At 49.1% G+C, this 20,386-nt stretch overlaps 10 protein-coding genes across 10 annotated transcripts; 7 read left to right on the forward strand and 3 right to left on the reverse strand.

The window, feature by feature from the left end:
• Positions 1-7: 7 nt before the first annotated feature.
• Positions 8-826, reverse strand: N7519_000207 (mitochondrial 54S ribosomal protein bL17m; the record flags this gene model as incomplete). The annotated part of the gene is made up of 2 exons (XM_057286986.1): positions 8-436; positions 611-826. The coding sequence occupies 2 exons, from the start codon at positions 824-826 to the stop codon at positions 8-10; spliced, it is 645 nt and encodes a 214-aa protein (XP_057153069.1).
• A 363-nt stretch (positions 827-1,189) lies between these two features.
• Positions 1,190-1,630, forward strand: N7519_000208 (MICOS complex subunit Mic12 family protein; the record flags this gene model as incomplete). Its single annotated transcript, XM_057286987.1, has 2 exons — positions 1,190-1,210; positions 1,259-1,630. 2 exons carry the CDS (start codon positions 1,190-1,192, stop codon positions 1,628-1,630), a joined length of 393 nt encoding a protein of 130 aa, XP_057153070.1.
• Positions 1,631-1,973: 343 nt separating this feature from the next.
• N7519_000209 (DUF5315 domain-containing protein) lies at positions 1,974-2,762 on the reverse strand (the record flags this gene model as incomplete). The annotated part of the gene is made up of 1 exon (XM_057286988.1): positions 1,974-2,762. One exon carries the CDS (start codon positions 2,760-2,762, stop codon positions 1,974-1,976), a length of 789 nt encoding a protein of 262 aa, XP_057153071.1.
• A 507-nt stretch (positions 2,763-3,269) lies between these two features.
• On the forward strand, positions 3,270-3,838 carry rps23 (40S ribosomal protein uS12; the record flags this gene model as incomplete). Its single annotated transcript, XM_057286989.1, has 2 exons — positions 3,270-3,528; positions 3,660-3,838. The coding sequence occupies 2 exons, from the start codon at positions 3,270-3,272 to the stop codon at positions 3,836-3,838; spliced, it is 438 nt and encodes a 145-aa protein (XP_057153072.1).
• Positions 3,839-4,964: 1,126 nt separating this feature from the next.
• N7519_000211 (translation initiation factor eIF2B subunit beta) lies at positions 4,965-6,470 on the reverse strand (the record flags this gene model as incomplete). Its single annotated transcript, XM_057286990.1, has 4 exons — positions 4,965-5,037; positions 5,107-5,944; positions 5,998-6,293; positions 6,373-6,470. 4 exons carry the CDS (start codon positions 6,468-6,470, stop codon positions 4,965-4,967), a joined length of 1,305 nt encoding a protein of 434 aa, XP_057153073.1.
• A 579-nt stretch (positions 6,471-7,049) lies between these two features.
• On the forward strand, positions 7,050-8,649 carry nemA (Nem1-Spo7 phosphatase catalytic subunit NEM1; the record flags this gene model as incomplete). The annotated part of the gene is made up of 2 exons (XM_057286991.1): positions 7,050-8,454; positions 8,507-8,649. The coding sequence occupies 2 exons, from the start codon at positions 7,050-7,052 to the stop codon at positions 8,647-8,649; spliced, it is 1,548 nt and encodes a 515-aa protein (XP_057153074.1).
• A 1,716-nt stretch (positions 8,650-10,365) lies between these two features.
• Positions 10,366-11,816, forward strand: N7519_000213 (metallophosphoesterase family protein; the record flags this gene model as incomplete). Its single annotated transcript, XM_057286992.1, has 4 exons — positions 10,366-10,480; positions 10,532-10,983; positions 11,084-11,367; positions 11,459-11,816. 4 exons carry the CDS (start codon positions 10,366-10,368, stop codon positions 11,814-11,816), a joined length of 1,209 nt encoding a protein of 402 aa, XP_057153075.1.
• A 1,440-nt stretch (positions 11,817-13,256) lies between these two features.
• N7519_000214 (glycoside hydrolase family 76 protein) lies at positions 13,257-14,847 on the forward strand (the record flags this gene model as incomplete). Its single annotated transcript, XM_057286993.1, has 4 exons — positions 13,257-13,356; positions 13,429-13,676; positions 13,748-14,197; positions 14,278-14,847. The coding sequence occupies 4 exons, from the start codon at positions 13,257-13,259 to the stop codon at positions 14,845-14,847; spliced, it is 1,368 nt and encodes a 455-aa protein (XP_057153076.1).
• Positions 14,848-15,986: 1,139 nt separating this feature from the next.
• Positions 15,987-17,357, forward strand: N7519_000215 (MFS transporter; the record flags this gene model as incomplete). The annotated part of the gene is made up of 1 exon (XM_057286994.1): positions 15,987-17,357. One exon carries the CDS (start codon positions 15,987-15,989, stop codon positions 17,355-17,357), a length of 1,371 nt encoding a protein of 456 aa, XP_057153077.1.
• A 1,237-nt stretch (positions 17,358-18,594) lies between these two features.
• N7519_000216 (putative MFS transporter) lies at positions 18,595-20,341 on the forward strand (the record flags this gene model as incomplete). Its single annotated transcript, XM_057286995.1, has 5 exons — positions 18,595-18,760; positions 18,812-19,123; positions 19,173-19,587; positions 19,659-20,126; positions 20,182-20,341. The coding sequence occupies 5 exons, from the start codon at positions 18,595-18,597 to the stop codon at positions 20,339-20,341; spliced, it is 1,521 nt and encodes a 506-aa protein (XP_057153078.1).
• Between the last annotated feature and the right edge of the window lie 45 nt (positions 20,342-20,386).

A 20,386-nucleotide genomic window follows, 5' to 3' on the forward strand; every position in this document is an offset into this window, starting at 1 on the left:
CCAACATTTATTCCTTCGACTCAACCTCACCCTCCTTCTTAGCGAGCTTGTCATTTTGCTTCTTGGCAAGACTGAGCTTGGAAATCGCCCGCTCCAAGACCTCAACACCGTCCTTCCGGAACTGCGTAACCTTCTTCACATTCAACCTCGTGAGTGAGTGCACGAGATCCCGGCCCTGCTCACGCTCGCGCGCCACCGTCCGCGCCGTCATGGCGAAACGCATGTCCTTCGGCCCGTCGACTAACTCTAGAATGGCAGTGGGTGCCTTGACCTGGGGTTTAGGCTCGCGGATGGCGTTTTTGTCGCCCTTCTTGGCGGAGAAGTACTCGTTCTTTTCGCGGGGTTCTACGCGCAGGACTCGTGTGTAACCGCCTGGTCGGTCTGCGTAACGCTCGCGGAGGGGGCCGAAGAGTTTGGGAAGCATTTCATGTGGTGTCTAGGGAATGTTAGTGTTGTAATTGGGTTGTTGATTTTTCTCCCCAGGAGGATGATAGATTGAGAATTGCAGCAATTCGTCACGGATCTGGTGCACCCATTATTTGTCGTGACTAGGCTGATCCCCGTCCTGATTGGAATAATTGGGGTGGGCTTGTTCGGGAAATCGACATACGTAGAAAATCTCCAATGCTCGTCGCCGACTCGCTTCGGTGTTCTTCTTGCCCAGGGTGATCAACTTCTCGGCCAGGCGCTGGGCCTCTTTGGCTTTAGGCCATGTCGTAGTAATTGACTCATGCTGGAAGAGGGAGGTCACCAGGTTTCGGAGCATGGCCTGTCGATGCGCGGAGTCGCGGCTCAAGTGGCGGTATCTGCTTCCACCGCCGGCCATAGTGAGGGTTGTTTATTGAGAAAATAACAGGCAGAGAAGGAGTGAATTATTAGAAGTAAAGTGGGAATCGCAACGTCAATGGCCAAACCAAGATGTTCCAGTTACTGAAGTGAAGGAGAGAGGATGTTCGGCCCAGAAGAATTGTCGCAGCCAATCGGAGCTCTTCCACCGCCTGTCCGACTTCGATTTTCCGCGCTCCTCTTGTTCGAGGACATTCAGCTTTTCGAATACATTCCAAATGAGCCTTTGATTGTCGGGAAAAGATTATCTATAAAGTCGTGAAATACCGTGCCACTTGTCGCATTTTCCATCTATCCCCGCGAACAAATAGGCAGTCCGGCGACTCCAAACACCACAACAAATATGGGCTTCTTCACGGGTTTTGTACGATTTGCTATCGAATCTATACCAGGAAACGAGGACTAACTTCAGTTCGCACTCGAACAGCTTGGCGGCTTTGCCTTCACCTCATCCGTTCTCTATATTACCATCCAAGTCCACCGCTCAACACGCATATCTCAACGCAATGCCATCCACGCGCAAGTCGAGCAAATAGACTGGTTGACCTCCTCTTCTGGCGCCTATGACCGGCGCTTCCTACCAGAAGACGTGCCAAGGTGGCGGCGCGAAGAATTGGAAGCGCAGAAGCAAGCCGAGCCGACTATGAAGGAGATACTGAAGCATAGGTGGAATAAGGAAGTGGAGGTCTTGACAAGGAAGGCTCATGAGACAAGATGGGAGGACGTGAGGGACGCTGCTGCGGAAGGCTGGAAGGCTGCTGCACGACTGGTTAAACGGGAATGAAGGATCATTTTTTGGGGCTATAGCTAAGGCTTGGCTCAAAGGGATCTTTGGATGCATTATCATGTCTGCTTGTTTGGGTTTGATTTTGAGCACCGGAGTTTGAATACCCTTGATTTAGTTATGTCGTAATTTACATGTATTAGCATTATGATACCCCCGAGGGATATTGTAAATGCGTCCAGCGCATTCCCAGAACGGATAGAGATATCAATGCGGTGCGCCAGGATTCGGTGATGACCCGATCAATCCTATGACTTTCGCAGTAGCCCGCTGGAGAATAAAGAAAGTGAAGGAAATGCAGCAAAGGCCGGCTGCAGCTGAATCGACTGGAAGATTCAGGAGGTCAACTCGTGTGAGTTGATGACGGCGCAGTTGTCGTGACACTCTCGGTATCACTCCAAATGTCCTTGCTTTCCCGCTCGACGGCGCGCATAGCCTGAGCCACCTCCTCTAGTTTAGCGACAACATCCAAAACGCCCTGATTGACCCGATCAAAGTACCGGTCATTAGCCTCGCGGCGCTTTCGCGCAAGATGAATGTCTTTCTCCGTCTCGCCGTCCAACGTGCGGTGCGATACCGAACCGCGGCCTGCGCTGATTTCGGTCGCTGTATCATACTGGGATTTCGACTCTTCAGCACCTCGCCGTGCCGAACTGGCTTTTCCACTGGCTTCATCAGCACCGCTGTGGCCGGGATCCACAACTTCATCGTCTGCCTCACTGCGCGCCCAGGCTTGAGCGAGCTTCAACTGTTTCATGCGTAGATCTTCCAATGCTTCAGAGTGCTTCGCACCGAAGACATTCTCGCTCGTCACAGCGCTAAGTTCCACTTCTGACAGGGCGCTCTGCATCTCCTGCCAGATGGCATCGGATCCATCTACATCATTTTTGGAGGGACGGCGCGATACAAATGGTGATAGTAGGCTGGACTTTTCCGGAGTTTCCCCTTCGGCTCCGCGAGGTGACCGGTTCCGATGCAGGGGTGGAGGTTGGCTGCCGGAGGCAGTGGCTAGCGTTGAGGCTGCAGGTGGTACGGGTAAGGAGATATTAGAGGCATTGTGTGATGGTGGGCCCTGAAATAGTGCTGGAGGAGGCAGGCGCTGAGAATTTGTGGGCTTTCTTGACAAATCCATCTTCAACAAATGTACGAGGGAACAACAGACATTCAAGCATTCGAATGGGGAAGGTTGATGATACAGCTGATAACCTTATCGTTATCAGTTTGATGACATAATCTGAGGTGGGGGCTACGACTGTCCCGTGACTCGCTTAGGGCTAAAGCGCACAAAGTCACCTGAGGTACATCCGAAGCGTGTGGTAAGGGAAATCCGGAACTCTTCGACTTTTCGACAATCGACCCTCAGCCCCTTTGGCCGACAACACCCCTCCCAGTCGGTACGTATTCGATACCCTGCTGTTTCCCCTGCATTGTTGTGGTTTTCGGAAATATTTTATTCGTGGCACTGCGAGGTCCCTCGTCAACGATCGCATCCATCACGCACAAAATATCGGATTTCTCCAAACATCGAACACGCATCGAAAATACCCACAACCAGCAAAACCAGCGTTGCACTCGACACGAGGCTAACATTTCATTTTCTTTCTCGTCCAGTTGACCGTCGAACACATAATCCGCCAACATGGGTAAAGGACAGCCCCGTGGTTTGAACGCCGCCCGCAAGCTCCAGTCGCACCGCAAGGACCAGCGCTGGGCTGATGACCACTTCAAGAAGCGCCTTCTCGGAACCGCCTACAAGTCCTCCCCCTTCGGTGGTGCTTCCCACGCCAAGGGTATCGTCCTCGAGAAGGTCGGTGTTGAGGCCAAGCAGCCCAACTCCGCTATCCGCAAGTGTGTCAAGGTTCAGCTCATCAAGAACGGCAAGAAGGTCGCTGCTTTCGGTGGGTAACCCCGTTTCCTTACTACTATCGATGCAACGCGTTGGCAAGGTCTACACGAGTTGGAATTACGACAAGATGGAAACCGTCCACGCAACTACCACAAACATGTGCTAACTCGCATGTTCCTACAGTCCCCAATGACGGTTGCTTGAACTTCATCGATGAGAACGACGAGGTCCTGCTCGCCGGTTTCGGTCGCAAGGGTAAGGCCAAGGGTGATATTCCCGGTGTCCGTTTCAAGGTCGTCAAGGTCTCCGGTGTCGGTCTCGCCGCTCTCTGGAGGGAGAAGAAGGAGAAGCCCCGCTCTTAAACAACTCGACGCGTTCTGTTCGAAATCAAAAATGCAGCGACCGGGAGCCTTGGAGTGTGGGAACGGTGCCGGACGGAAAGCCCGCCTCATCAGCGCCTTGATTTCATGAGATATTTCTTTTTTGGGGAGTCCCCCGGCGGGCTTTCGTCCGGAATGTGGTGGATCCGCTAATTTGCGAATTAAACACGATACAACCTCCAAAAAGATTATGGCGCCATGACTTTCTATTTCTTTCCCGGGTTTCTGACCTTGCCGTATACTGTTTGGTTCCTTGGCCCTTGCTAGACTTGTCTGGTGAGGACGCAAAGTAGAGCGTAGGGTATGATATCGGGGTGAATACGGCTTCATGTACATGAAATGATCAAAATCTACAAGCTGCTTGGGTACATGACTCGATCTCCTATGCCAGTTGGGTTGTCTATATCTGGGGATTTGATCTGTACATCTAGGCCTTCAGCTCCATTTCCCCATTGGACATGTGGGGTTGTCTAGTAATTGCAATAGTCACTATTTATATGTGTACAACATACCGAGTTTGTATGGGTGCCCGTGAATATATATCTAACCTACGTCCTTTGCAGTACTAGCATTTCCGTGTTACTATCTTGAATAGACCACGATGTTAGCCCCGTTTTCTAGGGTCGACATATGGAGGTCCATTATCTTTGTGGTCTTCCGAGCAGAGGGCAGAGAAGGGTGAGGACCTGAGAGAAAAATGTAGAAAGAAAGAAACATAAAAGAATGAGATCAATTGCTACTTGGATGCTCGCAGATTAATTTTATACATACATGTATATATTGACTTAATCTTTCATGGCATAAGAACTTTGCATCCAGTCCAATATCAGGATAGGCATATGCGAGATTTTATACTGCTACTAGTGCTCGAACATATCTATACGCCAGGCGAAGGCCAATTACAAGGTTATATATGCTAGAGTCTAATGCAGCGGCTATTCCTAAACATTGGCGGAAGTGATAAAATTTGGTTATTTTATTCATTACTTCTGCATATCAGTCGTCAAAGTAATTCCTCGGGTATCGTTCGGGCAAATGTCCCTCAAATGATTTTTTTTTGTTGATTTTGTTGAGCTGTTTGACACAATTGCCTAATCCAACTACTAGTTTAGAAGCTGATATCTTCTTTGCGGTAGTGGTCTGACACAATGCGGTAAAGGTATGATGGGGCGTGGCCACCGCTGGAGTAAGAAAAGCAAAGTTAGTTTATGAAATGAGATGAGCGAGTGGAATAGGCGCTTGAAACTTACAGGTTAGTGATGTAAAGATCGACAAGCTCTGCAGGAACGTAGTCATAGATGGGGTTTTGGACATCGACCAGGTCGACAAGATCACCTTCCTCGTATGGGAGGACCTTGCTTGGGTCACCGTATTCAATGAGCGAGTCGAAGTCGAATGGGTAGACAGGGCTGAGCTTGTAAACGCCGCTCACGACCACGACGGGGGTCTGGTGGACCTTAGCAGCACGGGCGATGACACGGGTGCCAGCTGCAGCGACAAGGCCACCGTTGGCGAGGACGGAGTGTGTGCCGAGAATAACCTTGTTGACTCGTGACATGAGAGCGAATACGGCAGAGTCCGGGATGAGGATGACGGTGATGCCGTGCTCGATCAGTGGCTTCTGGAAAGCCTCCAAGCCGATATTGTCATCGTCGCTGACAGCGCTACCACTGACGGTGGCGTGTGTAGCCTCGTGGTTATTCGGGTAAGACTCGGCGTGGATTACGGTGAACTTTCGCTTTGCGGCGGCTTTGAGCAAGAACTTTTGGACAGTGGTCGAGGATGTGTGGGTGAGGATGATTTCGTTGGAGTGGATGTGGTCCAATGCGTAGGCAGCGATCTGATCGTCCACCTGGCCGAGTTCATCAATGATCTCGCCAATACCCTCCAGTACTTCAGCCCGGACGTCTTTGCTTGGGCCGTGGCCAGTGAAGCGTCCGCTCGGGGAGGAGGATCCCGGGGTGCTGGGAAGGGAGTTCTCGGGTTCAGGATGGGAAAGAAGGCTGAACATAGAGGTCAGAGGAGGGCGAGAGGATCTGTCTTCGGCTCGGAAGGAAGGGGAGTCGCGATCCAAAGGCAAGGATGCATCTATGAATCTATGAGTCACTGCGTAGATATTTCGACCAGAACTTGGAACTCACCGTCATAAGCCCGGGGTGTTTGTGGCTGGCTCTCTGAGCCGATGTCGCTAAGAGCGAATTCGGCGTCGCGATCATCTTCAGCTTCGTCACGAATAAGACCCAGGACCCGGCGCACAATATTGCCCACAACCATCTCGCGCGGTTGCGCAGCCATCAGTCGCCTGCCCACACTCTGCACCCGCTCAATAAGCTTTGCTGAATCTGTTGTGCGACATGCGGAGATCACACTCCGTAGCAAATAGGCGGTTGCTGTGGCACATGATCGCGAATGGCGGATTTGACGTCGCTTGAGCAATCTGATTGAAATATACTATGTTAGCAAGTTTGATCGTCGGCAGGAGTAGCCGCCATGACCAGGAGGCTCAAGATACGCACGAAATCAGTGTCTCAATAGAGGTATCGATCGGGTTTGTCTTGAGGCACTTGAGGAATGAGCCCAGGCCCGGCGTCAGGGCCAACGAGGAAGACGGCATGAGGAAGTGGGATGTTGGGAGGAAATCTGCTCGGCGTCAACGGGGATTGAGAGAAGTGTGTAATGTCAAGAAATAAACATACCAAGATTCAGATTCAGACCACACTAAGTACTGTCAATAGCAAGTGTTTTTTGTTCAAGAGATTCTCAGATTCTCACAAGAGCGAGAGAGTGGGAGAGACAAAGAATGATTTTCTGCCGTTCGATCTTGTCCGCTTCCCCACACTCATTGATCCTCGCTCTATTGTCTCGGCTTCAGGCTTTCTTATTGGTGTTCTTCCAGTTTTCGCATTTCTATTATTTCCTTTATGTTTTTGGATTTCTTTTTATCGCTTTGAAACCTGTGGTATAAACCGGATTTGGAGTTGCGGAAGTACTTCCGAGGCACGGGTGACTGGCGCATTGAGGTTAGAACAACAGCTTACACCTCCTTGTGATCCCCCTTTCCCTCAGACTACCCTCATCTCAGACCCCTACACACATATCTCATGGACCGCTTTAAGTGGCTTTGATGATTTACTCACGATCCATTTGTCAATAGATCGCTGCGCCCCTGTCTCCCGTGACGCCTTGAGGGAAGATGAACTCGCTGAATATCCTGTCCTCGCGAGTCATTGGCCAATCTTCCAGCTCTTCGCGCCATAGATCGCAGTCTCAAGGCGATGGCAAACGTGCACCTCTACCGTCAGACTTCTCGAAACTCCGATCTTATAGCGAGGATAACTTTCGGTCCCTCGACCCCACTGAGAAGAGCTATAACGATGGACCGCCCGTGAGCGAAGATAGAGAGGAGGATGCCCCATATGACTTAGACGAGAAGACGCCGTTACTGCATGAAGCTCACAAGAATGGCACGCTCACTGCTCGAAGTACTTGGCGACTGATTACCCAGCGATTTTTCGATGCGATCACGGAAACCATCAAATTCATCCTATCTACGATTGCTGCACCCGGTGTGTATCTGGCTCAATGCTTCCAAGCCGACGATGGTCACTACTCGCTCCTTGCACCTGTCCGGAAATTGCGGCGCTCCTCTGCCGACCCAACGATCCGGTCGGCTAAAGGGGCCACCCGGGTAGAAGGTCGGCGTCGCAGTGGCTCCACCCGGAAGCTCCGACCTCAAGGCTCTCACGAATCCATTGTGTCAACAACCTCAGAGTCCGACACGGATCGACGGCATATCAAGAATCTCTCAAGTGGGAGGAACCGACCTATCAAGACAAAAGGCCACGATCCAGACCCAATCCCAGAAGGGGAAGAGCACGAGCACACGCCCCGTCGGTCTATACGAATCAAGCTTCATAATGAGGAATCTCTCAAGAGACAGCGACAGCGAAGATCCCAAAGTGCAGATTTAGGACATCCAATGCCCGAGGGCGTCTCTCGAGTCCAAGGGGCTGTTCACCTGGATAGCTTAAAGTCCCCAACCTCTCCCAACATCCATCGCATAACCAAGTACCCGCACTCTCCCACCCCACCGCGGCCACTCCTTCCACCACGAGTACCTTCATATACTGCACCTCCCCGCAATGCCAGAGCCCCGCAGAAGACCTTGGTGCTGGATCTCGATGAGACACTAATCCACTCGCTCGCCAAGGGTGGCCGGATGTCCAGTGGCCACATGGTCGAGGTTAAGCTCTCGATACCCACGACTACTTCATTGTCCCCGGGTGGACCGCAAACGACACTGGGCCCTCAGCATCCCATTCTGTACTATGTCCATAAACGGCCACATTGTGATGAGTTCCTGCGCAAGGTCAGCAAGTGGTATAAGCTTGTCATCTTCACGGCCAGTGTTCAAGAGTATGCCGACCCTGTCATCGACTGGCTCGAGCAGGAAAGAAAATACTTCCAAGGCCGCTTATACCGACAACATTGCACATTCCGTAACGGGGCATACATCAAGGACCTGAGTTCTGTGGAACCGGATCTGAGCAAGGTCATGATTCTGGACAACAGCCCGATGAGTTATATTTTCCACGAAGGTAATAATTAACTTTATCTATTTGGTACGCTCGAGCTAATAACCATTGCCAGATAATGCGATTCCCATCGAAGGCTGGATAAACGACCCCACGGACAACGGTCTTCTCCACTTGGTTCCCATGCTGGAAGCTCTACAATATGTCACGGATGTCCGAGCTTTGTTGGCACTTCGCCGCGGTGAACTCGAATCATGATCGTTATTCGCGTTCATGTTCATGAATGCGCATGTAGGTGTATAAGGGTTTTGTGTTTTAGAAGCGATGTCCAACCTTCCGGCATGAAAATAGGAAAAAAAAAAGAAGATATCACAGAGCAATGGAGGGATTGGACACCGACCGACACGATATGCAAGCGTAGTTATTCATAATGGCATTCGATGTCTTGTTTTGTTACTAGAAATGGAACGGAGATCCGTACATATGACTTTTACTTTGCTTGATGATTCTAGTTACCTTAGTTAAATATGTATTTCGAGAAGCCTATTTTACTATCCTAAACCCGTTGATCACAAGCAACAAACACATGTCGCGATTTCGGCCACTGTCTCGTGTTGAATGTTAGCTGTATAATAGGGAACCCGAAAGGTTAGCCATTTGTGAAGGGTGCGACACAACGACCTGAAACACAGAAGTTTATATAAGAGATGGAGACGCGCTGGGCCTTTTCTTTCGCAGCATTGCGAAGTGAATTGAGTTGGTTCCCTCGGAAACCAATCTTGGAAGTGATGTATGATTGGTAATACAATCTTGGCTGCATTGTGCCCAGCCCTGGAGGTTGTCATCCCTGCACAATGTGCTTCGTAATGCTGTCTTGGCTGAACTGCTGTTGAAGCGAGACAGAGCGCAGTTTTACCACCAGCACTCCCGACACTGAAGCCTACATCGAAATAACAGGTCTAGACATCGAGACATTCTGGGAATAAGGCGCGCTCAGTGGTTTCTGCCTTCCTATTGTTGGATCTGCGCCATGAGTGCCCCTGCTGCAGGAGGCGTCCATGGGCCGTAGGGCGCTGAGCTAAATTCTTAGCGTGGCGGGATGTTTTTACTTCTGTTGAGGCTTCTGTCTCAGATTTATAGGGCTTTTCCTTAGGGTTGATCTCTTCGAATGGAGCAAAATATATGTTGAATGCAATGGACTGTTTAGCTAATTTTTACTATGTATGATCCATCATTTATCACCCAGACAGGCATCCAATGTTGTCGTGGATACCCTCCTTGCTGATTACCTAGGTAGGGACATACATTCGGATTTAAGGTCTGTCAATTTATGCTTTGTCCGGGTGCTTACTGAGTGGGTCACAACGTGTTAATTTGATTGGCGGAACCGGCCTGAGCTGCAAAGGCCAAAAGTTAAAAATCAAGATGGGATCCACCTGGCACTCCAATGGTGAAAGTAACCTCTTGGCCATGACGTACAATAAGCAGCCTGCATGATACTAAGAGGTGAGAGGAGATAACTAGCAAAGACATGTCGAACTAGCCTCCTTGGCGCTTAAGGCGCCAGTTTTTGGGGCTTTAACATTGCCGAGGAAGAGCCGGGGACGAATAATATGTCCTTCAGCTCTTATCATTCTGGGCGCCCAAGCTGGAAGGTTTTCCAAGCGTGAATCCAGATGAGTTCCAACGGCCAATCGGCAAATTGTTCATCCAGTGTGCGTTCTTGGTATCCAAGCCATGAACCACACGGGATTCGATTCCGGCTGTCTCCTCCTACCGGGGCTCAAGTGGCGCTGTTTCTGTAAGGTTACATGCACGACCAGCCACCCCTATGGTACATTTCGCTTGGTCTTGGATACGACTACAGAACTGTGCAAGGTCTGGCAACATATGTCGAGGGGCGCAAGTCTTCTCCATTTTCTCCAGTTGATCTTTCGCCATTGTGCATAATCTATAGTGGGGTATATAACGACGATGTCTATCCGCAGGCGGACCGCGTACCGACGCCGCGCCGGAGACCAAAGGTTACGATTTAACGAGAATGGCACATTCCAAATATCTGTTTTTAGTGATTTGCATTTTGCTGAAGGTACGATGACATACTTGAACTATTGTTTCGGGATACTAACTATATCCAAAGATGACGAAGAGGACAACAAGACCACAGGGGTGATGAGAAACGTTCTTTCTTCAGAAGAAGCGCAACTCGTGGTACTCAATGGAGATTTAATCTCTGGCGAGGCAACACAAAGCTCCAACTCCAGTCTTTACGTTGATCGGGTTGTTGCTCCATTAGTCGACCTTGATTTACCATGGGCATCAACTTATGGGAATCATGACAGCGAGATTAATCTCGATCCCGAGGAGTTGTTCCGTCGAGAGACAGAATATCGAAACAGCTTAACCCAGAGAAGCATTCTGGATTCCGCTGCGGGCATCACAAACTATTACCTGCCAATATTTCCGCATGAGGCTTCGAATGACAGTATCCCCGTATTTATCTTGTGGTTCTTTGACAGCCAAGGTGGTCATTACCCCTTGACAGAGAATGATGGCAAAGCAATCACGAGGCAGAATTGGGTAGATGACACAGTGAGTACCACGGCGTTGATGAAGCCCTAGGGCTCCCGCATTTTCTCATGCCTGATCCGATGATTTGGGAGATGAGTTTTTACATACTGACCTATTACAGGTTATTGAATGGTTTGTAAGAACGAATGCAAACTTAACATCCACCTATGGGCAGACGATCCCATCCCTAGCCTTCGTCCATATCCCAGTCTATGCAATGCGAGCTTTCCAGACAACTGGCGTTAGCCCAACCAGCGAACCAGGAATCAACGGAGAACGAGTCCAGCAGCAAGGCTACAAACCCGATTCTGGCTACCATTATCAAGACTTCCCATTTATGAATGCTCTGCTGAACACCACGGGGCTGGCGGCGACTTTTAGTGGCCATGATCACGATAATGACTGGTATGGATGACACTACCTTAGATATTCTGTTTTCGGTTGAAGGCAAACCCCACAAAGAGCTCACTTGGCTAATCCTTTTCCATTTTGATAGGTGCTTCAAGTGGGATAGTAAGCTTCCTGATCTCAACGTGACGGGAAATGGGATGAGCATGTGCTACGGCCGGCATACAGGATATGGAGGGTATGGCGAACAGGCGCGTGGTGGAAGGCAGATTTTGTTGGATGAGCGGTGGCTTGGGGATGATATCCGGACATGGATTCGGATGGAAGATGGGTCGATTTCAGGCGATGTTCATCTCAATGCGACGTACGGCCATGATCATTATGGACTGGCGGAGAGGAGTATCATCAACGGGCAAAATGGTGGTCTTTCTCCTCCATGCTTGGGTGTTATTTATTTGTGGATATCTGTCTTTTCTGGGCTTATATCTGGGTTTCATTTATGGTGAATGATTCGATTAATTCTGTCAATAAAAGTATGCGGGGACTATTAGTCTGTTTAGTTGAAGGACCGTCCACGGTTTACTCTCAGGGAATGTAGGAGTGACACAGTTCACCTTGCGCTTGAAGATGACTGGCAAGATCGAGAAACTCGAGCATGCGAGAAAAATAGTATAGGTTTGTAGCAAAGCTCTTGAAATTGAGATATAGTCGATGTGGGGCCGAATGGCTGTCATTGGATGTGTACATATTTGTACCTCCCCAGGTGGTGCGTTAGCTGATAAGAGCGAATCATTGCTATTTGAAAAATGCTGTCTGTTGGATACAGTAGTAATTTGGTAGTCATGTTTCACAAGTGTTCGCCCCTAGCTCACATCAATCTGTATGTAAGTTGTGATCGCTGATCCCCCTATGGCAACCAGCCGTTTTGCCTCTGTCTTCCAGGAGATGTCGCAATAAGGTACTCCGCACTCCGTACAACGTAGATTATACAGACGAACGGTCTGGACGTCGAAACAAAAGAAACCCCTGACTTTTCCTCAGTGGAGTTGAAATAGCTCACAGCCCTTTTGATCGTCAAAAGAAAAAGAAGAGAACTGGCTCTCCCGCCTCTGACGTCAGAGCCCCTGGACCCACTATTTCGAGGGTGATTTTCCCAATGCGGTCATCTGAAAACGGAGATATATTTTAAAGAGAAGAGGTTGTGATTAAATGATTTACAATTTAGGGAGAAAAAGGAAAAGTATTATCTCGGGTTAGGAGATTAATCACTTTAAGATCTAGGGACAACTGACGTGAAACACGATATTGTATACATTGTATACTACTAATATTTAAATGCATCAAATCATCAAATCATTGAATCTCAAAGCCAAGAAAGTCCAAGTTCCTTGGTTGGACCCGTTAAATTGCTTGTCTTACACGCGTCTGGCTTGGCATCTGCGTGGAGGGTGGGGAAACTAAAAGCCCTAACCCATCCGAAAACAAAAATGACCCTATATCATTCGACATCGTCCGTCGATCTCTCGCTGGACTGTCGCTTTCACCCGCTCTATCCCTTAAGAATATGATTATTTCGATCTTCTAGTACTTATCCTGCCCAATTATGAACTGTTTAACTGTAGAGTATACGTATACAATCGATTTCGGCCTATATTCGGCCCAGCCGGTGGCAACATGATAGATCTACTGGTTGATCGTCGGGTCTTTGCAAAGCAACCAGCAAAAGCTTGCAATTTCTCTCAACCCCACAGAAAAGTGGAGAAGGCCCTGAAAACTATTTTTAATATGGAACTTTTGGGTTGGGGGTCTTCTGCCCATACATCATTTCGCCGCATCCCCAACCTCCGAAGCTCCCTTTGACAAGCAAGGTCTCACCCGCTTTACACCTTGAGTCGCAACTGTTTCTCATTTTAGATCGATACTATCTATGATTGATCTAAGCCGAAATGCGCTTGTCCGGAACATGGTCTATTCTTAATGGCCTCGTCGCAACACTCCTCTTCTCAACGTTGACGCCTGCGATCGAATTAGACCTCAACGATGAACGTACGTCATGGATACTCGAATCTATTTTCCAATAAAAGGTGTCACCGGACTGACTTCGCGACCACTGGACAGAATCAATCAAAGATGCCGCAAGTACGAGTGCTTACTCCATGATGGGATGGTATTACGGCAACGAAACTGGACAAATCCCTGGCTCTTTCCCTGAAAAATGGTGGGAAGGCTCTGCTCTTTTCCTCGCCCTGCTTCAGTACTGGCACTTTACGGGCGACACGACCTATAACTCTTTGATGAGCGAAGGAATGCAGTGGCAATCGGGCGAAGAGGGTGACTACATGCCCAGCAATTACAGTAGCTATCTGGTGAGCATATATATTCCAAATCCCGTCAAGGTCAAGGACAACTAGTTCTCTGACTATTCTCGAATCTCTAGGGAAATGACGACCAAATGTTCTGGGGTCTTGCAGCTATGCTGGCCGCCGAGCTGAAATTCCCTGATGTCGAGGACGGATTCTCGTGGCTTTCACTGGCACAGGGTGTGTTTAACACCCAGACCGCTCGATGGGATATGACAACATGTGGTGGTGGTCTGCGTTGGCAGCTCTTCCCTTACCAATCGGGATACACCATGAAGAACTCCGTATCCAACGGCGGTCTGTTCCAACTCGCTGCGCGCCTCGCCCGCTACACCGATGATGATAAGTACTCAAAATGGGCCGAGAAGATCTGGGACTGGTCTGTTTCCTCACCGCTAGTGGACAATAAGACCTGGAATGTTGCCGATTCAACACAAATGGCAAATGACTGCGCCGACTCTGGTAATTATCAGTGGACCTACAACTACGGAGCATACCTGATGGGTGCTGTCTACATGTATAACTATGTGAGTGGGAGTCTCGTTATCCGCCATTCACCATTACACGGCCAAATCTTCTATATGCAGACGCTAACACTCCCATACAGACAAATGGAGACGAAAAGTGGAAGAAACCAGTAGACGGCCTCCTCGGCAAAACCCTAAAGACATTCTTCCCGAACGGGGACGTTATCGAAGATGTCACTTGCGAGCCTATCAAAAAGTGCAATTTCAACGAGATCCTCTTCAAGGGCCTCACCTCGTCATGGCTCGCATTCACAACACTCCTAGCCCCCGACACCGCGGCGCAGATCAAGCCCAAACTCGCCAGTTCCGCAGAAGCCGCCGCAAAGTCCTGCACGGGAAACAACAACAACACGTGCGGTATCACGTGGTATCAGAACAAGTGGGACGGGACAACTGGTATGGAGCAAGAGATTAGCGCAACGAATGTCTTCCTTGCGAATTTGATCAACTTTGACACCGGCTCGTTTGGGCCTGTCACCTCCAAGACTGGAGGAAACAGCACCAGTGATCCCAATGCGGGCTCGGAAAATGATGATGAGAACAAGTTGAAGCCTATTACGACTGGGGACAAGGCCGGCGCCAGTATTTTGACCTTGATTTTTGTCTTTGGTTGGGCTGGTGCTGTGGCTTTCATGATGCTGGGTGGTTAACCTGGCGGTATATTTCATGTTTTTATTTTATTGGCATTGGTTTTAGAGGAGTTGGAGTTCTGAGGGGACTCGCTAATATTTGCACATACTATCTCAAAATCATATTCTACGACATGTGGTACTGATCTGTTTAGAAGGGTTCAGTGCTGCTTGATTATAGGCGCAGTATTTATAACGTAAGGTCTCTGACGAAGTACCTTGACGAAATAACCAAAAGACGGATAGAAGGGGCTGATGAACCATCTGGTTCATTATGCGCCGCAAACATACTATTCAGTAGGAGAAAAGAACTTGTCAACTCACCTGCCAATCCCCAGCTAATTTTGTACCCTCTTGCTCCAGCACCGTAGCAAGTGTATTTTGCGATCTTTTCGAATTCTTGGTAGGTTTCTCGCATCCAGGTCTGTTCATTTCGTTCATCGTCTGTTTTTGCGGGGTGGGGCGGAAGTGTATGGGGAAGCGTAGTCAAGGCCAAGATCTCCCGGTAATTCTCTCGCTATGACGGTGATTCTCATGTATTTGGATAGTTTGACTGTGATGCTGAGACCGAGGATACCGGCCCTGCTGAATTACTGTTAGTAGACAGGGAAAAAGAGCGTAGATTTGGAACTCACCCGACGATGATAACATGGCGTTGAGTCATGTCAATGAATTGTCTTTTTATTTCCAAGCTGCGATTCTTGTAAAATTTGAAACTGGGATAGGATTGTTCAATCTATTGGGTTGAGGAGTGAGTCATCTCAATTCTTCTGACATAGGAAAGCCACACCTAACAGTCATATTGAGGAATTGTGGCTGTTGGATAATAAGAGCAGAAATGCCAAGCCATTGGATACTAAGATTTAACTACTTAGGTATGTTGTAGGCATTGTTGTAAGCTAGAGGGGTTGTGTTATGGACTGTGTAATAGTGGCTTTGACCTAGCGTGATATATGATTCATATAAAAAGTACATAGAGAACAAGGATGAACTCCACAATGGAAACAATCGTCTCAAAGAATAAACTCCGTATAAAGCCATTGTTGTTGGTTCAGCAACTATCTATCACGCGTGTTAAATGCACGCGAAAGCGGTGTGGATCCGAATGGATTCGCCTTCAACCCCATCAAGTCACCTACGCGTCACAGCACGTCCAGAATATGGTCGCAACCACAAGGGCAGATAGACAGCCAGACGCTGTAAACGAGGGAAGCAACCATGTAGATGAGACTACAGCTCTCCTAGCGCCCAGCAAGACCAAGTATGCTGACGCGCCCACATCAGACACTCTGGACAGTTCGTCAGGGTCAGATGGCGACAATGATGGAAATGACGACAATCACGACGAGAAAAAGCCCTTGCCCATAGCCCAGATCCTGTTGCTTTGTTATGCGCGCGCAGTCGAGCCCTTAGCCTTCTTCTCCATCTTCCCCTATGTCAGTCAGATGGTGCAGGATAACGGGGGTTTGGCGGACTCAGACGTCGGCTTCTACAGCGGACTGATCGAGTCAATGTTCTCCCTAACGCAGGCCATCGTCATGATATTCTGGGGACGAGCAGCCGATCGATTCGGCCGCAAGCCCGTCCTGGTCTCCTCCTTGTTCGGCGTGACTGTGGCGACAAGCCTCTTTGGCCTGGCAAAGACCATACCACAGATGATCATGTTTAGGTGTCTTGCTGGCGTCTTTGCTGGGACCATCGTCACCATCCGCACGATGGTGGCCGAGCATAGCACGCCCAGTACCCAGGCCCGGGCGTTTAGCTGGTTCGCCTTCAGCGGGAACTTGGGTATTTTCCTGGGACCTTTATTGGGTGGTGCACTTGCTGACCCAGTAAGACAGTACCCTGGTGTCTTCGGGGCTGTCCACTTCTTCGAAAAATATCCCTACGCGCTCTCGAGCTTGGTGGTGGCGTCCGTGGGAGCCACTGCTGCCGTGTCTAGTGCCTGCTTTGTCGAAGAGACGTTGAAAAAGGAGCCGGTTACGGTGGGCCACGATGGTGAGGAGGCAGCATCCGATGTGCCGACTCAGAGCAGTGATCTATCGACATGGCAGCTCCTCAAATCGCCAGGGGTTGGTATGGTCCTATACGCGTATGGGCATATCATGGTTCTCGCCTTTGCTTTCACGGCCATTATTCCCGTCTTTTGGTTCACTCCCGTACGCCTCGGAGGGTATGGATTTACGACTCTGCAAATTTCGTTGATGATGGGTCTAAATGGTGCCGCACAAGCTACGTGGCTCCTCTTGGTGTTCCCCCCACTGCAGAAGAAGATAGGGTCGAATGGAGTGATACGTCTCTGCGCCACTGCCTATCCATTATTCTTCCTATGCTGCCCTCTTGGCAATGTACTCCTGCGGATGGGCACGGATGGATCTGTTAAAGCCTTCTGGATTCTCTTGCCGGTCGCGCTGGCGATCGGCTGTGGAGTCAGCATGAGCTTCACGGCGATTCAGCTCGTCCTGAACGACGTTGCACCCTGGCCGAGGGGTACTTGGCACGCTGAATGCGCTGGCCCTGACTGGTGTTAGCGCGCTGAGAGCCTTCTGCCCTGCTCTCTTTACCACCCTCTTCGCTCTGGGGGCGAGGACACAGCTGGCTGGTGGCTATGCCATCTGGGTACTCATGCTCATAATTGCTTCGGGTTTATCCGTTACAGCAAAATACCTGCCAGAGCCCGAGGCAGCCCGCAAGCGCCGGAGCAGCCAAGCGAGGTGATGATGTTCGGATTGGCTGAATTCTCAGCGCGATCAAGACTGCCCCAGCGCACCATTTGGAGGAGGGCTGTTTTGTTGGCATGGAATCTTTTATTAGCACGGGGTCTATAAAATTTCTAATTCTATGTGGAATTTGTTTCCTGTGGTACGTTTAACTGCTGCCCACGGGTGTATTACACGGGTCTATCCATGGGTGTCAACAAAAAATATAAAAATGGACAGGGTTTATATTTGAGTGAAGATAAATTCCTTATATCGAGTACATTTCCATTTTCGGACTTTTACTGCTCAATCTCACCTAGGCAAATTTGAATTCCATTTCTGCCTCATACTTACTCTTCAGGACCTCCCTGTTATACCAGTTAGTCTTCCGTTTGGAGTTTTGTACGAGAGGCGCAAGAAGTAGACACCTTTGTCCGCGGCCTTATATGGGTTATTAGTATCGGGATTTGTTCATTTCAATCTCAGGTCCCACCAAGATAAATAATTACAATCTCAGATCCCTGTTGAACTTGATATATCGAGGACCATCATAACCCCCTTGTACAACATAGTTACCTAGGCCCATGTATATGCAGCACCCGTTGCGCCAAGCCGGGTACGTACGGGGACAGCAACAATGACAGTACCCACACCTCCGCCAGCTCTGGATAATTGCCTATTATTTAGGAAGTATAAATAACCTCAGGCCTACAAATTGTTGCTGCCATTGAACCTGTTAGGGTGGCATTGATTTTACGAAGAGATTTCTGCTAGGCGACCATCTTGGGACGAGACGGAAATCGGTGTCTGCTTGTTTGTTGCCCCAACAGAATTTCCATCCTTCAACTCTCTCTTCTCCACATACTCTACTGATCCTGCGAGCGAAGGAAAAAGCTGTACTCCGTACGGAGCACTGTCATGCGATACTGCCACAAGGCGGTGTACTAGGCGATATCGGATATCCCGATTGGGAAAATACGAAGTTTAAACGAAAACTTTCTCTTTTCTTTTCTTTATTGGGAATCCTCACTTCTATTGTCCTCTGTGACTCGGACTTAATAGGGGAAATATGATTCAGATACATGGTATCACCAGCGCCAGTGAAGCCCCTCATGTCTCCGAAAAAGATGCAGCGCTGGCAGTGGTGAGCGATGTAGCCCAGGAAATTGATCCAGTGGTCGAAAAAAGGGTCCTCCGAAAGATCGACTTGTATTTAATGCCTGCGATGCTCATAGGTCAGTTGTAGGAAGATGCTCGAGGGAATTGTTGACTGACCCAAAACACAGGATATGGAATGGTGTACTATGACAAGGCAATCCTAGGCAGTGCCGCCCTCTTTGGTATGACGACCGACTTGGATTTATCAGTGAAAGACTATTCCACTTCTCCCCCGACAGTTGACACTTCCCGGCTCGGTTGGGCAACGTCAATCTTTTATTTTGGAATGCTTGCGGGTCTCTACCCAATGACATTTGTTCTTCAAAGGTTCAACATTCGAACTGTCCTGGGTCCCGTTGTTCTTGTTTGGGCTGTGATCTGTGCCGCCACTGCCGGTGTGTCAACCTGGCAAGGTCTTTATGTACAACGATTCTTCCTTGGTTTGTCTTCCTTGGCGTTTCGACCGGCCTTTTATCTGACCAGATATAGGCTTCATTGAAAGTGTGATTCCCACGGGCTTCATGACTATAGTCAGTGGATATTACACCCAAGAAGAACAAGCTCTCAGACAGGCTTGGTGGTTTTCAGGGACTGGTTGGTTTACAATCATTGGCAGCGCCCTGAATTACGGATTCGGTCAGATCACATCGGGATCTTTGAAAAGATGGCAGTATATCTATATCCTTGCTGGTGCTCTTACCTTCTTATTTGGCCTGTGGTGTTGCACTATGCCGAACTCTCCAGTCTCGGCTTGGTTCTTGACCCCAGAAGAACGAATGGTTGCCGTGGAAAGATTGCGAAAGGGACAAACCGGTGTGAGGTGTCAGAAGATAAAGCTCGACCAGATCAAAGAATGTTTGACCGATGTCAAGATCTATCTAGTGGCTATCATGATGGCAGCGGCGTGAGTTTTTCCCTCTTGGTAGTTTTGCTACCAAATGGAGCATGTATTTATTCTAATGATGATCTCTGCAGGTATACTATCAACGGTGCCATCTCTGGGTTTGGGCCCTTGATTGTGTCAACCTTCGGCTACGACACTCTTGATTCGATCCTGTTCCAGTTTCCCGTTGGAGGCGTTTGTGTCATTTTCATTCCGCTCTGTGGCTACATTTCTACTATCGTGCCCAACGTTCGCATACCTATGCTTATTGCCTGCTGCTTGCCTGTTATTGCCGGTTGTGTGATGATCTGGAAATCCCAATGGGGATACCGTCCCGTCACGCCGGTTGTTGGTTATGCATTGACTGGCTTCTTTGGACCAGTGGTTAGCCTGATCATTACAACTGGAGCTTGCAACGTTGCGGGTGCTACAAAGAAGACCGTCATGGCGGCAACTGTGTTTGTGGCGTACACTGTCGGCAACATTATCGGGCCTCAGTTGGTGAAAAGCGACACCAAGGCACAGCATTATCCGGAATTGTGGACGGGTATGATCATTTGGTAAGCTTCTGTTTGCCTTTGTTTTATGATTCATCTTCTAATAAAGCATACCTAGTTACTGCATTACAATAGCCGCTGCAGTTGTGCTGTATCTGGTGCTTCGCCGAGAAAATCGAATCAGGGGAGAATTGGACTTGGATGAGGTGCAGCGAGACAAGATTGCGTTTGATGATCTTACCGACAAACAGAACCCCTTCTTCCGCTATGCTTTATAGTGGGTTAGGGAGCTGACCTTTTTCTGTTTATACAAAGATTCGGTC

Source organism: Penicillium mononematosum, assembly GCF_028829835.1.
Source record: "Penicillium mononematosum strain IBT 11891 chromosome Unknown utg000001l:1.0-4488741.0:1.0-4491989.0, whole genome shotgun sequence".
Lineage (NCBI taxonomy): Eukaryota > Fungi > Ascomycota > Eurotiomycetes > Eurotiales > Aspergillaceae > Penicillium > Penicillium mononematosum.